The sequence below is a fragment of the Acanthisitta chloris genome, unplaced genomic scaffold, assembly GCF_000695815.1.
Source record: "Acanthisitta chloris isolate BGI_N310 unplaced genomic scaffold, ASM69581v1 scaffold3818, whole genome shotgun sequence".
NCBI classification, from domain to species: domain Eukaryota; kingdom Metazoa; phylum Chordata; class Aves; order Passeriformes; family Acanthisittidae; genus Acanthisitta; species Acanthisitta chloris.
The window spans coordinates 86202-101294 of NW_008687481.1; the positions used below are offsets into that span (position 1 = coordinate 86202).

Consider the following 15093-nt stretch of genomic DNA (forward strand, 5'->3'; position numbering starts at 1 on the left):
TCATATCTTTATAAATCAATTTTCTCTCCATGCTCGTGTTGGTTAATCTTCAGCCTGGTTGAAACTGTTGAAGTTATAAATAATGTGTTTGTTAAGGATGCAAAGCACTGAAAGTGGACAGATGTTCTGAGCCAAAGCTTTGGCTGCTCTGAATTGCCACAGCCATACTGACACAACTTGCTGACTTAAGGTAGTTCTTAGAACTCTGCCTCAGGTTTTCAATCCATTCTGGGATACACAAATTATAAAAAAATAATCTACGAGTTTCAGACAGATGGGCAAAAATGCTATTAGAAGAAACTCTAATGTCACTGTAAACCTTAGCACTGATGGTGCATTGATAAATAAATTACAGTGATCTGTATGGACTCAATAAAGTTTTAAAAGTGCACAAATGCAAATCCAAAATATAAATATTTTGAGCAATGGATGCTCCAATATAACATAACCTGTAATCAGATGAACTTTTTCTTAGCAAATTAAAATGAGTTAGATAAATAAGACATTTTTAAAATGCTTCATACCCATTAATTCTTAATTTACTTCCAGGAAAATTCTTGCCAAGTCTTAAATGGAGAACATCTCAGTATTAAATATTAAACACAAGAGTCACACAGAAATTGTAACACAAGGAAATACTCCAGACTGCCAAAATATGAGATAGTTCATGTCAGTTGTTAACCACAGATATTGTTTCAAATGATAGCAGAACAAAATAAAATACTACAAAAGACAAAATAGTGCACTAAAGTCACTGTTGGCTGTTTCACAGTCCTTAACTCTGTGGCAAAGCTGCCATAGAAAACTGGTGACCTCACTTTGTTCATGGCAACAGAATGCTCCATTAACAAACACACAATTGCAAGTCTACTCTGAAAATAGAACTTGGGTTGGGAGGGAGAAAAAACTCATCTTCAAGCACAAAGATTTCAAATAATTACAATGGGGCTGTAGAAAATGACAGGATGGGTGAGTGTCTGATTGTGTACATGCTCCAGAGTATTTTCTTGTTCATACTGGCACATGGCAAAGGTTTAACATGAATGTTCAAAAGAGAAGGGGAGAGCCCCTGGAAAGAAAAGTAGAATTGTTTGGGATTCAAACCAGTGAAAGCCACAAAGTGGCTTCATTCTGTATTTATACCTTTCTTCATGTACCTGATAATTTCACGAAGTTATTACAATGTCCATGTGATGCAGAAATCATGTAGGTTTAATTCAGCAGCTTTGCTGCTCCAGGGTGCTGACATAGTATAGGAAGTATTTACATTTCAGAGGGATAGATCTGATGGGAAAAGTGATTAATTTATTGAACATTCAACCCACAATTTAATTTTTTTAAATAACTTGTCTTCCTTGTTGAATGTATTATGTCTTCATGAGCAAAACACATTAAGCAAAAATACTAAACCAGGATCAACTCAATCACATTTTCCTTACACTTAGCAAACATGAATACCCCGTAGTATGTCAGTACACTGGCTGAAATTTGGCAAAAATCCGAGTGGTTCTGCTACTGCTATATTGTGGTAGTAGAATCACTCTTTCACACCTTTGGAGTAGTTTAATAAATATATTTTGTTCCCCTAAAATCAAGAGTTAATTTCTGAGATGCTTTGATTTGCTGAAGTAAAGGAAAGGGAAAGGCAAGATTGCAAAGACAACAAAACTAATCAGTCACTTTGGGATGAGCTACGTATCACTATTTTTACATCTAAATCACTGTATGTTAAGGACTTGGAATGGACCTTAGAGGTCATCTAGTCCCAACTCCCCTGGGCAGGGACACCTCTCACCAGAGCAGGTTGCTCAAGACTTTATGCAGCCAGGCCTTGAACACTGCCAGGGCTGGGGCAGTCACAACCTCCCTGGGCAACCTGTGCCAGTGTTTCACCACCCTCACTGGAAAATATTTCTTCCTAATATCTAATCTGAATTTCCCTCTCTCAATTTATCCCCATTACTTCTTGTCTTATCACTGCAGTTTCTAACAAAGAGTCCCTCTCCAGCTTCCCTGGAGTCCCTTCAGATACTGGCAGGTTGCTCTGAGGTCCCCACACAACCTTCTCTTCTCCAGGCTGAACAGCCCCAACTTGCTAAGCCTGTCTTTGTAGGGAAGTTGCTCCAGTCCCTTATCAGCTTCGTGGCCTCCTCTGGACTTGTTCCAACAGTTCCATGTCCTTCCTATGTTTGGGGCACCAGAACTGCATGCAGTACTCCAGGTGGGGTTTCACAAGAGCAGAGTAAAGGGGAGAACTCCTTTGGACGCAGCCCAGGATTTGCATAGCTTTCTGGGCTGCAACTGCACGCTGCAGCTCACGTTGAGTTTTTAACATCAGGTAATCACTCTGGGCTTCTTTCCACTGTAGTACACGGATGGAAACTGGTACATCCTGCAGGCAATGTCACCTTGCTTAGTTAATTTGCAGATCAGATGAAGAAACTCCACTGGAAAATGTCTTTTCTCCATCTGATGAACATAAAATATAGGGAACGTGCCATGACCTAGGCGTGGCCATCTCATTGCTGTATAGCAATGACTAGATGGATAAATCACACTTTCAAATATTCTGATAACTGCAGTCAGGCCAAGTATATTTTTGGAGGATTACAAGCTGAGAAATAAGGTTGCAATAGAAATGGCAGCCCCTTATAGCCAGCCTCAAATAAAAAGAGATTCCTTGATTGGATAAACCAATTAAAAGCAATGCATGAAGACTTGATTTCATATAGTCAATTCATAACAAATTTTAGCTGAACAGGATTGGAGCATTTAGATATAGCAGAATCAGAGGAAGTTCTGATGGTCAGAAGAAACAAGTGTCAAGACATGGAGCTGGTTTCCTGTGGGAAGAGACTACAGAGATGAGAATCATTTCACTGCAACAGGACACAACTGATGATTTGCAACAGATGTTCTGAAACTTCTTGACGGCAAGGAGATGATTAAGGACTATTTACTCACTACATTTCATAACCCAAACTAATTAACATTCTGTAGACTTATTGGGCAACCAATTCAGGCAAAAAAAATGGAAAAACTCATTCACACAGCACATAACTGCAGTGAGGAACTCATTGCCACAGGATGTTGAGAAGGTCAAAAGAATTACACAAACAAAAGGGGTTTAGAAAAATTCACAGAGCATGGGTTCACCAAGGGCTAATAAACTCAGTGATCTGGATACAACTGCCACTTTAGGAAGTCTTGGAATCACTGACCATTGGAAACGTGGAGAATACACCAGCAGAATACACCAGCAGAATAATTTCTTATGCAGCTTCCTCCAACAGCTTTCCAGTTTCAAAGACAAGCTAAGGGGCTAGATGGACCTTTCCTTTGGTCTTGAATAGACTGTCTTATGGAATCAAGAGGCAGTTAAACCCACACATCTCAGACCCTTCCCAGTTCAATACTCTGTGTTTATATCATCCACGGTGTGGACTACAGCCCTGTCCCATGCTGGAATAAAGCAGAGTTGTGGAGAAGGGGAAGAAAAGAAGATGATGTTCTCTGCAAATGGCAGGTAAAATCCAACCCATCCCAGTTACTCTCTTTCACAGAAAACCACATTTCTTAGCTGCTTTCTTGGCTTTCCATACTTTTCTCAGTGGTAGCTTAGGAACATGAAATCTAGTTGTGCTTTGACTCACAGGCTGTTTACTGATACACTTCCATTCTCTACTAACAGGAATCTTTAAATTAAACAACTATTCTCAGTCCTTCTTGTTTGCCAACAATTGCTACCCTCCCAGGTTTTAGAAAACAACTATGTACCCCTTAAAATTGTTTTTCTTAAGGCAGAAAATATAAATTTTCTTGCTCTTCTTTTATAATTCTTTGATAAGAAAGGTTTCTCATTCCTTGGTCCTCTCTTTTCCTTCACTTCTCCCAGTTTTAATGACTCATCCCAACTTGATATGGTATTTCACTGAGGACACAGTAGTGCCTTGCACAATCTATTAATATTTCTTCACCTCTTAAAGCTATTTATGCTGATACACCCTAAGAGTAGATCCAGGACCATTTTATAACTCTGGCCGAAGTCTACTCTAAATGGCTCTCCTACTCTTCTCAACTCCTTATCCTGCCATTTACAATTTATGACCCCCCCAGACAGTAGTGAGCAGTCTATGTTTACAAGACCTTGCAGTTTCTGTAGTGAAAATAAATTCTTTTCTATTGCCCTCATTACGAGGCTGAGCCAACTCTTTTTTACAGCACAATTTGTTCTCTGCACTGACAGTGTCTTTCAGCTTTTCAGCCATCAGTACATTTCATTAGCACACCACTCCCTTTTTCCAACATTATTGTAGGGAATAAAAACTGTTTAATCCCAGACTGATCATTGCTGAACTCCAAGAGTAATCTTAATCACACTGATAGCTCTTTTGTGTGTCTCTTTCCTTTATCACCTTTAAAGACTCTTGAAAGATCTCTTATTTTCACATTGGCAAATGACTTCTCATTTGGCATGATATCAAATACAAAAACCTCTTATGAAGTCTCCATCAACCAAGTTGGGTTTTTAATTTTTTTTAAATTTTTTTCTATTTTAAATTTTAACTATCCACTCTCCATATGGTGCTATAATTGCCAAGTTTATCTATATTTAGATGCAAAACTACAGTATATTTAAATGAGTATGGGAAGGTATGAGAAAGAAGGTAAGCTTTTAGAATCAAGTCCATTCATAGACTCTTAAAAAGTAAGAGCTCTTGAATAAGTTTAGAAATGAGATATAGTTATATATCTGGTTAATTTTCCCCCTCATGTTGTGTAGCTATCACTTTTTCAGGTCCAGTTCTACTTGCCACCAAGTTAATTTAATCACTCTGCATAAATTCCAATTAGCCATCCTGACTTTGCACCATGTTGTTCTCCTTATGGAAAAGCAGAATATTAATTTAGATTTAGACCATTCCTTACATTTTTCCTAATATCAGCCACATCCACTCTACACAGAAATTTCACATCTTTTCCTGATATCTTTGTATTGATATGATAAGGAAATCACTTGTTTGATTTCTGTGACTCAAGCTCTGGCTCTGACCTCATGTGAACCACATTATTTCTGTATTTTCCAACACCAAGTCTCAGACTAGTAGTGATGGAGATACTTGTTACTCACTACACTTTTTTCACTCCTTTGCACTTTTTCTTTAGAAATGAGAAACTTCTCCAGAGAATGAGGTAACAAGCTTCCTTCTCTACAGGCATATTCCTCAGCTTTATGATTTATTCTGATCTGTTCTAGAAGGAACTGGATGTGTCAGGGGAACAATCTGGATTTTTTTCCTCTGTTGCCACAAGCAATCTTTCTCTTGGATACCCACACCAAATTTGCTGCCACCCAGTATACAGTCCACTTCTCTGTTCTGTGGACCCAAACTGGTGACAGGGTTCCAAAGATTTCTTAATAGAAAGACAAGAGTCAGATGTCTCAATTATTTGTGCAAATCCCAGATTCCCTCTTCTTTTTTTCTGCACCATTTCCCAATTTACCAGTCCCTTCGCTAGCAAGACATCAAACAGAACCAGCGTAACAGCCTCTTTGTCTCTTGATTCTTCCCTTTTTCACTGAGTTTGGTTTCATTTTTTCAGCTTCCTTTACCACTAACCTTTGTTCCTATTGTGAAATGTGTTCCCCTCATTCGTGTCAATGCGGAGCAATGTTAGAACCTACCTCAATATTACCTCAATATATATATCTACCTCAATACTGTTTTGTTAATATAAGCCTTATATTATTTGTGATATGTTTATTTGGAACTGGAAGCTGCTCTGACACAGAGTCAAGCACTGAAAGCCACGAGGGCCGAGAGCTGTGTGAGGGCAGAGCCTTTGGCAGCGCCCCGGCCTCACCGCCCGCGGGTGAGGAGAGAGAGCAGAGCCGCGTGCGGCGGCACCGGGCAAAGATACTGATTGTCAACTCATGATTTGGGCTGAATAATAGAGACTGTTTGTTAAGGACATCTTGTTTGCTTAGCATTCACCATGTTGTGTCAAGCTGTGTTGTTGTTCCTGGAGGAACTTTTTGGGGTTCGATCTGGACAGGAATTGATTTCCGGCTGAGTGTGCCAGAGGAGAAGGGGTTAAATTTAGGCTGAGGCTTTTAGGGGTTTACTCATGAGCTGCGCTGGGAGAAGAGATAAAAAGTTTGGGAAGACTCAAGGAAGCGAAGTGAACATGTCCAGACAAAGCTCTCCCTCTTCTCGGGACAGTCATGAATATGTATTAACAACGAGTTTATAAACCGAACCAGGCCCTGTTGGTGTTGGTAGAGCAGAGACTCCCCGTGCACCCAGCGCTGTTTGCTTGCTTAAATTCACATAATAAATTGTAAACTTCGACTGTAATCCTGTCTGGGAACTCAGTCATTTATCACTCTTGTTCTCCAGTGTAGCAAACTTCTTCAAACCTAATTCAATTCTTCCTCTTCTTTGCCTCTGTGGTCATGTTTCCACCTGGGACACATTCCTTATCGAGCATGCTAAATAGCTTCCTTATATGAATATGAATTCATATGTTTTATATGAATCTTTTTTGACAGATAGCCCAAGTCTGGTGGTGTTCAAAGCCAGGGTGGATGAGGCCTTGAGCAACCTGGTCTACTGGGAGGTGTCCTTGCCCATGGCAGAGGGCGTTTGGACTAGATGATCTGTAAGGTCCATTCCAACCCCTAAAATTCTATGATATTTCTGCTGTGTGAGATCCTACTCTTCTTTACTGTATCTTGTCTTCAAAGCCTTATTCTCCCATCATGTCTAGCTTTATGCTTTTGTCCCTGGGTCTCCTCTTTCTCAAGTGTTAGAAGGTGACATTTCATACATCAATATACTCCATATCCACTTCTGAAATAATGTAAACTTCAGAGCTTTAACTCTGTCTCACATCCTCTCACAAATATTGCTGAGGCTGTGTCTGATTATTCCTGTCTTCTTGTCTCTATTTGAAGGAAAAACATAAAATTATTTCAAGTAAACTCCCTTCTTCATTGCCTCTTAGCAGCTGAAGCTGTAAGCTGTGCTTCATTTTTATTAATTTATTATTATACATATTAATGTTGCAAGCAATTCTTGCCCAGAGACTACTTCAGCTAAAAGGGCCTCCATCTAATTCTCACAACAGAGCCTCAAAGACAAGGAAGATCCTGAAGATTATGAATTGCACGGAACCTACTGAGCAGGAGGCACAAAAGTACACTTATCCCAGCAAAATAGGGCTAAATTCTTCCCTATCAAAAACTGGATCCCACACAATCTCTCCTATTTGCTCTCCTCCCAATGTCCCTGGTCAGTCTAATCTCATGCTTCCTGCATGTTGTAAAATCACAAATGGGTCTTGGAGAAGTCTGAGATTCTCAAATATGGATTTTTCAGCTCAAGCTGCTTGTTTTTTAGCCCTGTAATGTAATTGACAGCTGTTTCCCCTTAAAAAATAGCAGCTTCCCTATCTTTTTCAAACACCGAAAGACTAAGCTGAAAAATACATGATGGCATCTATTTATATTGCATAACTGCAAACACTGAGTGCAAACTGCTCACACACGTAATTTCACGGTTTCTTGATCTCCCAGGCACCCTCAAGTCAGCAAGAAAAGGTTTTCCCAGAAAACTGGCTCATAGAAATATATACTTTCACCAAGCTCTGGGAATGTCCCATGTGACTGGATCCTTCATGTGATGTTGTAATTGCCTTTACCATTGGCCAAGCCAAATGGTAAATTCACAGAAAGCCTTTCTTCACCAGCCCAATAGCATGAGGAGAGAAGGTGCATTTCAGGGGAACTCTAAATTGGAGATTGGCTCGGAGACAGGAAAAGGTGTCAGTTCAGGAAAGTGGATTGAGGGTGGAGGACCCTTTGTTCCACCTACAGTTCATGTGCCAGCAGAGCATCAGTTTCTTTTTCAATATCCTATGACTGGAAAAAATTTAAGGTCAAGTAACATGTCAGAATTTGGGTTATTTCACAGCAAATGATGCAGGAAAGGATACAGAAAAGGATATAGAAAAAAAGGCTTGATACAGATTACTGCAATAATGATTACTGCCTGTTACATATCTCAATAAAAACTTGTCTGAGTAAAGGTGTTTTCCAGAGCTTGGTTTTCAGTATGCTTCAATGGCACTAATATTTTATAATTGTAATGTGCTCATTTGAGATGAATTCAGATTATTCATTGTAATGAAGTGCATAGTTAATTAATTACAGCAATATGAAACAATTCAGCTGAAAACAGACCAGCAAATAATATGTGAAAGGCAGGTAACACCATGGCCAGAGATGCCAAAGTGCAGTAGACAACATACAGATTCTTCTCTGGAGACAGCAGCATAGGAAGGACATGGACCCGCTGGAGTGGGCCCAGGCCACAAAGATGCTCCAAGGGCTGGAGGACCTCAGCTGTGGAGACAGGCTGAGAGAGTTGGGGTTGTTCAGCCTGGAGAAAAGAATGCTCCAGATGGACCTCAGAGCCCCTTCCAGTGCCTAAACAGGCTCCAAGAGAGCTGGACAAAGACTTTGGACAAGGGCATGGAGTGGCAGGACAAGGGTGAATGGCTTTAAATTGAAAGAGGGAAGGGTTAAATTAGAGATTGGGAAGACATTCTTCCCTGTGAGGGTGATGAGGCACTGGAGCAGGTTGCTTGACCTTTATTAGAGCCTATAGGTATAATTGTACGATAAATATGTAATGTCTGACAGTGCAATGCTGCTCTCTGGAGATGAGTAAACACAGAACTGTTTTATCCTTTTAAAAATATTAATAAAAATAGTTTGCCAATGGACTAAACCAGGAAGATATTCAGTATATTCCTTGGAACCAGACAAATAATCACAGAAGTAAAATAAAGTTGTCAAATGGATATTTGAGCATTGCACAAGGTATAATAACGGGCAGCTATTAACATGATTTGGTGCTTGCGTGTGTTTATTTCATGATGGATTAGAATGACAGATTAAGAAGATTTAACTTCCCCAGTTAAGTAAAACAGTACCACAGGAAAGAAAAGTAAATGGTCAAGAACACAGAACAATAGAATTCTAATCATATGATTCTCACTAGTAAAAAACTGTTAATTGATAGAAGATTTCAGAGGACAAGATAAATTACTGATAACTAAGGGTAGAGTTATCCAGTGTGAGAAATCCCAGACTGATAAGGAGTCACGATGTGATTTATCCAATTTAATAAAAGCACATTGGCTTTTTCAATAAATTCAATTTTAAAAATCCCCACAAAACACCCAACCCCCAAAAAACTAATATTCTCCAATACTGAAATGGAAACAGCACAAACAATTCTGAAATAGGGCTGTACACAGCTCTGGAGCAGTAAGAACTACAGAAGGATAGTTAGAGTTGTGGGATCACAACAAGGAAAAAGGTGTTGACGTGTATTTTCCTAAGTTTATAAGTAGGAACCTTAATGAAGTACACAGCCTACTCTTGACTTGCAAAATCACTCTCCTTTTTTTCCCACAGATAAACCCATTGTTTTCTTCATTCTCACACAAACACTCCAGAGAAAAAATGGAAAAGACAACCAGTGACCAATGCTGACTGCAGAACTACACGATCTGCTATCGGTAAGTGATAAAGTATCCCCCAAGTGATGCAAACACTGACATTTTGATTTGTGAGTAACACAATGAGTCTGTGTTTCAGATCAAGCTCTATTTATTGTCACCAGGTAGCTTGAAAGTAGTAATGCATTCTTTTTTCACAAAGGAATTTGACCTAAGGAATTTTCTCATTCCACATGTTCTTTGCTCTAGTAGGTTTTAGTAATGATGCTTCTATGCCATAAAGTTATGGCACTAATTAAGAAAAATATGGCAGTGAAAGTAGTGTGTGTGACTGGTCGATAAAGAGGTGAAATTTAAAGAAAGCTGATGATCCAATGGATGGATCTGAATGAGCCACATCCCACTACAGCCATGGTTTTGCATGAGTAAGCACAGTGAGGAAGGTGCCAAGACTTTGAGGGGATGTGAAAGCATTCAGCAGGGAAAGCTTGTGCTGCAGTTCCACTATACGTTGCAAGTCCAGTCAGACTGGAGGTCACTCCAGCTGTCATTACTGGCTCTGTGTAAACCACTCCTGAGTATTCCCAACTTTTCTACACACTACATGCAACAGTGAGGCCCACGTGGGGGCTTGCAGCCCACCTTTTGGCTCACTGTCTCCCACATACATGGAAAATAACCTGTAGCTCTTACCAACATGAAGATTCCAGCACACATTTTGCACATTCAGAAAGATCAGTCATCTGAGCTAGTATAACATGACAACTATTTTTTAATTTTTCACTGGTTGTAAAAAAAAAAAAAAAAAAAAAAGAGAAGTTACAATAGTTAGTGATCAGCAATTCCTTCCTGTACCAGAAGCAACAACGCGTTCTCAGCAACTTCCTCAGGAATTCTCACTCCTCTTTGGCCATTTGTTATCAGTTCGAGCAGTGATGATCATTAGTGCTCAGAGCATGAGAAACTCATTACCAAAATCTACAAAGCAGTGCAAACCCCTGCATTTCCTGGCATGCGTTCCCATTAAAGAAAAATACTTGGGTTGTCAGTGATTTAGAACAACTGCCCAACAGACCTGGCTGAAATCTGGAATTTCCATTTACAAGAAAAATCCATAACAATGTAAAAATTATGGAGCCAGACCAAAAGGCAGCAGCAGTAGCAAGCATCAAGGCAGGACACAAACATGGGGTACAGGGAGATAACATCTAGACCACTGGGTTTAAAGGTACTGAAGCATGTAGATTCCAGTTATTTGACTAAATTTATTTGATATTCTTTGCCTCATCTCCCAGTACCGAAAGTTACTTGTGCTGTGGAAACAAAGTAGCATGGTTTGTTTTAAAATCAAAATTTTTGGGCTCTGAGAAATTATATCTAATCACTCCTTATTCAACCCTATCATGGATGGCTAAATTTTTATTGCTTACAAGTTATCTGTCTTCAGTGATAAATATTTTTTTATCTGTCTACAGTAAAGGAAAAATTTGTTTGTCTTGCAGTCTGTTCTAGTACTCATATGTCTTTACTGGCCTGGAGAGACATGACTACATGCAGGACAAAAAATGAGAAGATCATACATTTACACAAAGCCATTACCATGGTTTTATTTTGGTCTCATTTCATATCACCATAACTGCCCACCCATTATTTATTTTTTGTCTACCATAGAAATTGAACTGATATGTTCAGATAATTAAATTATTTGTAGTGGTGACAGAATTTCTCTCCTTTTCTGTAACAGCCTATTTAAAGCCCATCACTAGATAAGTAGAGTTGAGACTGTTTTCATCATGTGTAATGCACTGCATTATTAATACTTAATCTCCTCATTTTATTGACCTGTCACTATATAACATATTTCATTTCACCACTTGATATTTATAGTGCAAAACTTCTTTATGAGTAGGTTATTTAGATTTTCTTATTTTAGAGGGGAGATAAGTAAGCACTTCAGGAGATTATTTATCTCATTCTAAGCTAGACATTCAAAATAAGTCAATAAATCATGATCTTTTTCTCTGTTTTGACCATAATGGAAGCCTAGATGCAAGTATTCCCATGAAAAGTAAATAAATTGTAGAATCATAGAATGGTTTGGGTTGGAAGGGACCTAGAGATCATCTAGTTCCAACCCCCCTGCCATGGGGAGGGACACGTTCTAGTAGACCAGGTTGTGCCGAGCCTCATCCAACCTGGGCTTGAACACCTCCAGGGATGGGAAGTCTACAAGTTCTCTGGCCAGTAAAGATCAGTAAGAAAATTACCCTCAAAATAGCAAAAATCTAAGAAATAGGAGTAAGCTAATAGTGCTCCATCCAAAACAACAACAAAAAAAAAAAAGGCACTGCCCAATGCAATTCTTTTTGCAGCTCCTGATGCTTATTTTTGGTCAGGATGACTCTCTCTGAAACAAGTTTCTCTCTCTTCACTGAGTACAGAGAGAGCTGGGAGGACTGAGGCTTGTCAATTTTTAGAAGGCTACACTTAGATGAGATTGTGGGCACTATGAGATCCTTCTGGACTGCTAGAACAGGTTTAAGAAGGCACTAACAGGTCTGGATCATTCTGAACCACAACTACTGCAGCTATCATTCCTGAGTTTTATGGCTTGTCATAATCATCTTCAATCCATGGGAAGCAATGCCCACTGATATGACTCCTCTGAGGAACTCTCTGAGCTTTGTGGTCTCACTGTCCTGCACTCCTTCTAGATCAGCTCTGGATGGGTTGAACTGCACAGGTCCTGGTACAGTGGTAGTTATCCTTCCATTAATCATAGAATCATAGAACTATTAAGGTTGGGAAAAAACACTAAGATCATTGAGTCCAACTTTACCATTTGGTTCATGTTCAGTGCTCTGCCATTTAACTAGGAATTAATGCTTCCCCACCACATAAAATCAGATATTACTATTTTCCTGTAATTTTTTTCCCTAAACACTGGAATTAGTCATGGAATAGAAAACATTGGGAAGAATATTTTTGATTGAAAGAAACATTTTGATATTCATTAATCAAAATTCCAGTCTTCTCTTTGTTGAGCCAAATGCAAAGCCTTTGGTTTGGTTTCCTTGGACATACAGCCTACGCAATGCTGTTTTGTGATAACCACAGTTCAGGACTACTCCATCCTCAATCTTCAACTTGCTCACAAGAATATTCATTCATGAGATATTGGACCAACAGAGTGTCAGCACTGTGGGCACATGTTGAAGAACTGACCCAAACAGAAGCATTTCAACATGATTTGAGAAATTAAACTACATCAACTTAATGAAACAAGCGCTTAATGAAACAAAGTCTCTTTCAATAGAATATGCACACAAAAATCAGGACAATTGAAACTTCCATGGAATTTTCAGGGCTTTCTTTTTAAACCCACTGATTTTCTGTTAAATAACTGGGACAGAACAATCCCAGGGAGATCTTACTGGCTGAAAATTCTATTATCTAAGACAACCCTTATTTGTCTTCAACTATTCATCCAGAACTATGCCAGTTATGTAAATAATTGCTTGCAATGCTTGTAACACTCACTAAATGGTACACATTTCTTGATATCAGCAATGAGTTATTTGTCTTGGTAATATCCTAACCAAAGCACAATGCAATAGGCAGTTAAATCTATTACTGAAAATAACATTAGTGAAATTTAGCTTACACAGCTAAAAAAATTTATGCAAAGGTCTAAAAGCACATTCCACTGCATCCAGTGACAGAGAAAAGTTAATTTCTTACAAACAAAAGATAGGTACCAATGCAATGTCTTACACAGTACAAGCTAGAAAAGCAACAGTACTTTAAATTGAAGTTATGTGAGAAAGTCATGAAACCTCCTCAAAATAGAGCTCCATATATAGAGCTCCAAACAGAAACAATTCTGACACTGTGGACCTGAACTGTAAAAATATTTAGACACTTGAAAATGCAAATAGGCACCACAAGGAATTTTCATGTTCCCTTTAGACACAGCTCCCCCAAATACAAACACAGATGATTGATTGGCCTTGTCATAATCCATCTGTTAAGAATTGAGAGGTGATGGGGAAAATAAGCTTCTTGCATATATTATTAAAGAATATTGATCATTTTATAGCAAGTAAAGCAAGACAAATAGCCACAACTAGGAACACTGCTGCATTTGATGATCCTAACAAATGCTAAATATACAATTGCTTGCTCAAATACCTTTACTAATCTGGACCTCTCTGCTATAACTAGCTCAGAAAAATGAGAATAAATTACATATACTAATAAATTATCACATTATTTGTGTTAAGAGTACAAACTTGGAAATAAGCCAATGGGTGTAATGTTACTATAAACAAAAGAAAGGAAGAAATGACAATAAAACCAAAAAAGCAATCTGCAAATGCTTGTAATCTCAGCAGGCAACTGAATGTGTATCACAAATTTGGATTAAGTGGCTATTGCTTTTCAAGGCAACAGAGAGATGTAAGAAATAAAAGCTTACATAAATCAAACTCATGCTGCTTTCAAGTGCAGCTGCTCTCTTCACGTCACTTATTATTGCAAGCTGTCAGAGAGCAGTTTTCTTGTGCTGATAAATCTTGGAGACTTTTACAAAAGTGGAATTTCACAAAATGAAGAAAGCCTTTATATTCTGTCCCACTCTGACATTCACAGTATTACAAAAATACCTTTAATTTGTATAAAAGCATGGTGAAATGCAACCATGCTTGGGCAAGCCTCAATAAGTTTTTCAAAAAGGCTATAATGATTATCCCTTAGTTAGTGCTCATCATATATATTATACCAATAATCTGAGACCAGATTTGTCATACTTTATAACCATCGAATAATTAGCTGCCTACTCTATTGTGTATTAGCTTTTCCTTATCATTACCACTGACAGAGGGACTGGGGCATCACAAGGAAGTTTTTGATCCCTCCCTAAGACAGATAGCTAAAGTATGTGAAAGAAATAACTCTTTAAACCAGCCTTTCATTCAGCTGTCAGGGTAGGGAGCATAGGCAACTACCTTAGACATGATATCTAATGTTTAGATGGAGTACTTTCTACGATATGGTGAACTGATCACTGCCACTTTAAGAGCATATATACATAAATATATATAACTGCATGAATATACAAGAAAAGCCAAGATAAGGTGAGTAAATCTGCGTAACTTCCCTGAAATTAGCAGAGTAAACACCAAGCTAGATTAAAAAAACCAGAGTTAAGTACATCATGGATTTTTCCTCACTCTGCACAGTTTGATTGCTTTGCAATTTATGAAACAAGGGTACAAATCCACTCACAGATTGATTGATCTTGACAGGATAACAGACACAGTCAGGAGGATACACCCACAGGGACCAATTTCAAACTGAAAAAGAAAAGGACTGCATTTATTTTGTTTGCTGTGTACAGTTTTTGCCCAATCCTAATGAAATGCAAAATGGATCCGAAAGCAGAAAGAATAGTTCTGATTTATGCTAAACCTGAATTTGTTGCTGTGTTTGTTACAATGCAAGACATGAGCATATAGCATTCGAAATACTGTTCAGAAGACATTGTACGAGACTGATAGAAAG

The 15093-nt window shown here is 38.6% G+C and overlaps 1 protein-coding gene across 1 annotated transcript in view; it reads right to left on the minus strand.

Annotated features, from left to right (window-relative positions):
* FAM188B (family with sequence similarity 188, member B) overlaps nt 1-15093 on the minus strand; it is a gene marked incomplete at its 5' end in the record, with an annotated part of 70272 nt that overhangs the window by 26255 nt on the left and 28924 nt on the right. Inside the window, one exon of the mRNA XM_009080599.1 lies at nt 14818-14885. Coding sequence (XP_009078847.1) covers nt 14818-14885 — 68 coding nt within the window. The remainder of the gene's footprint in view (nt 1-14817; nt 14886-15093) is intronic.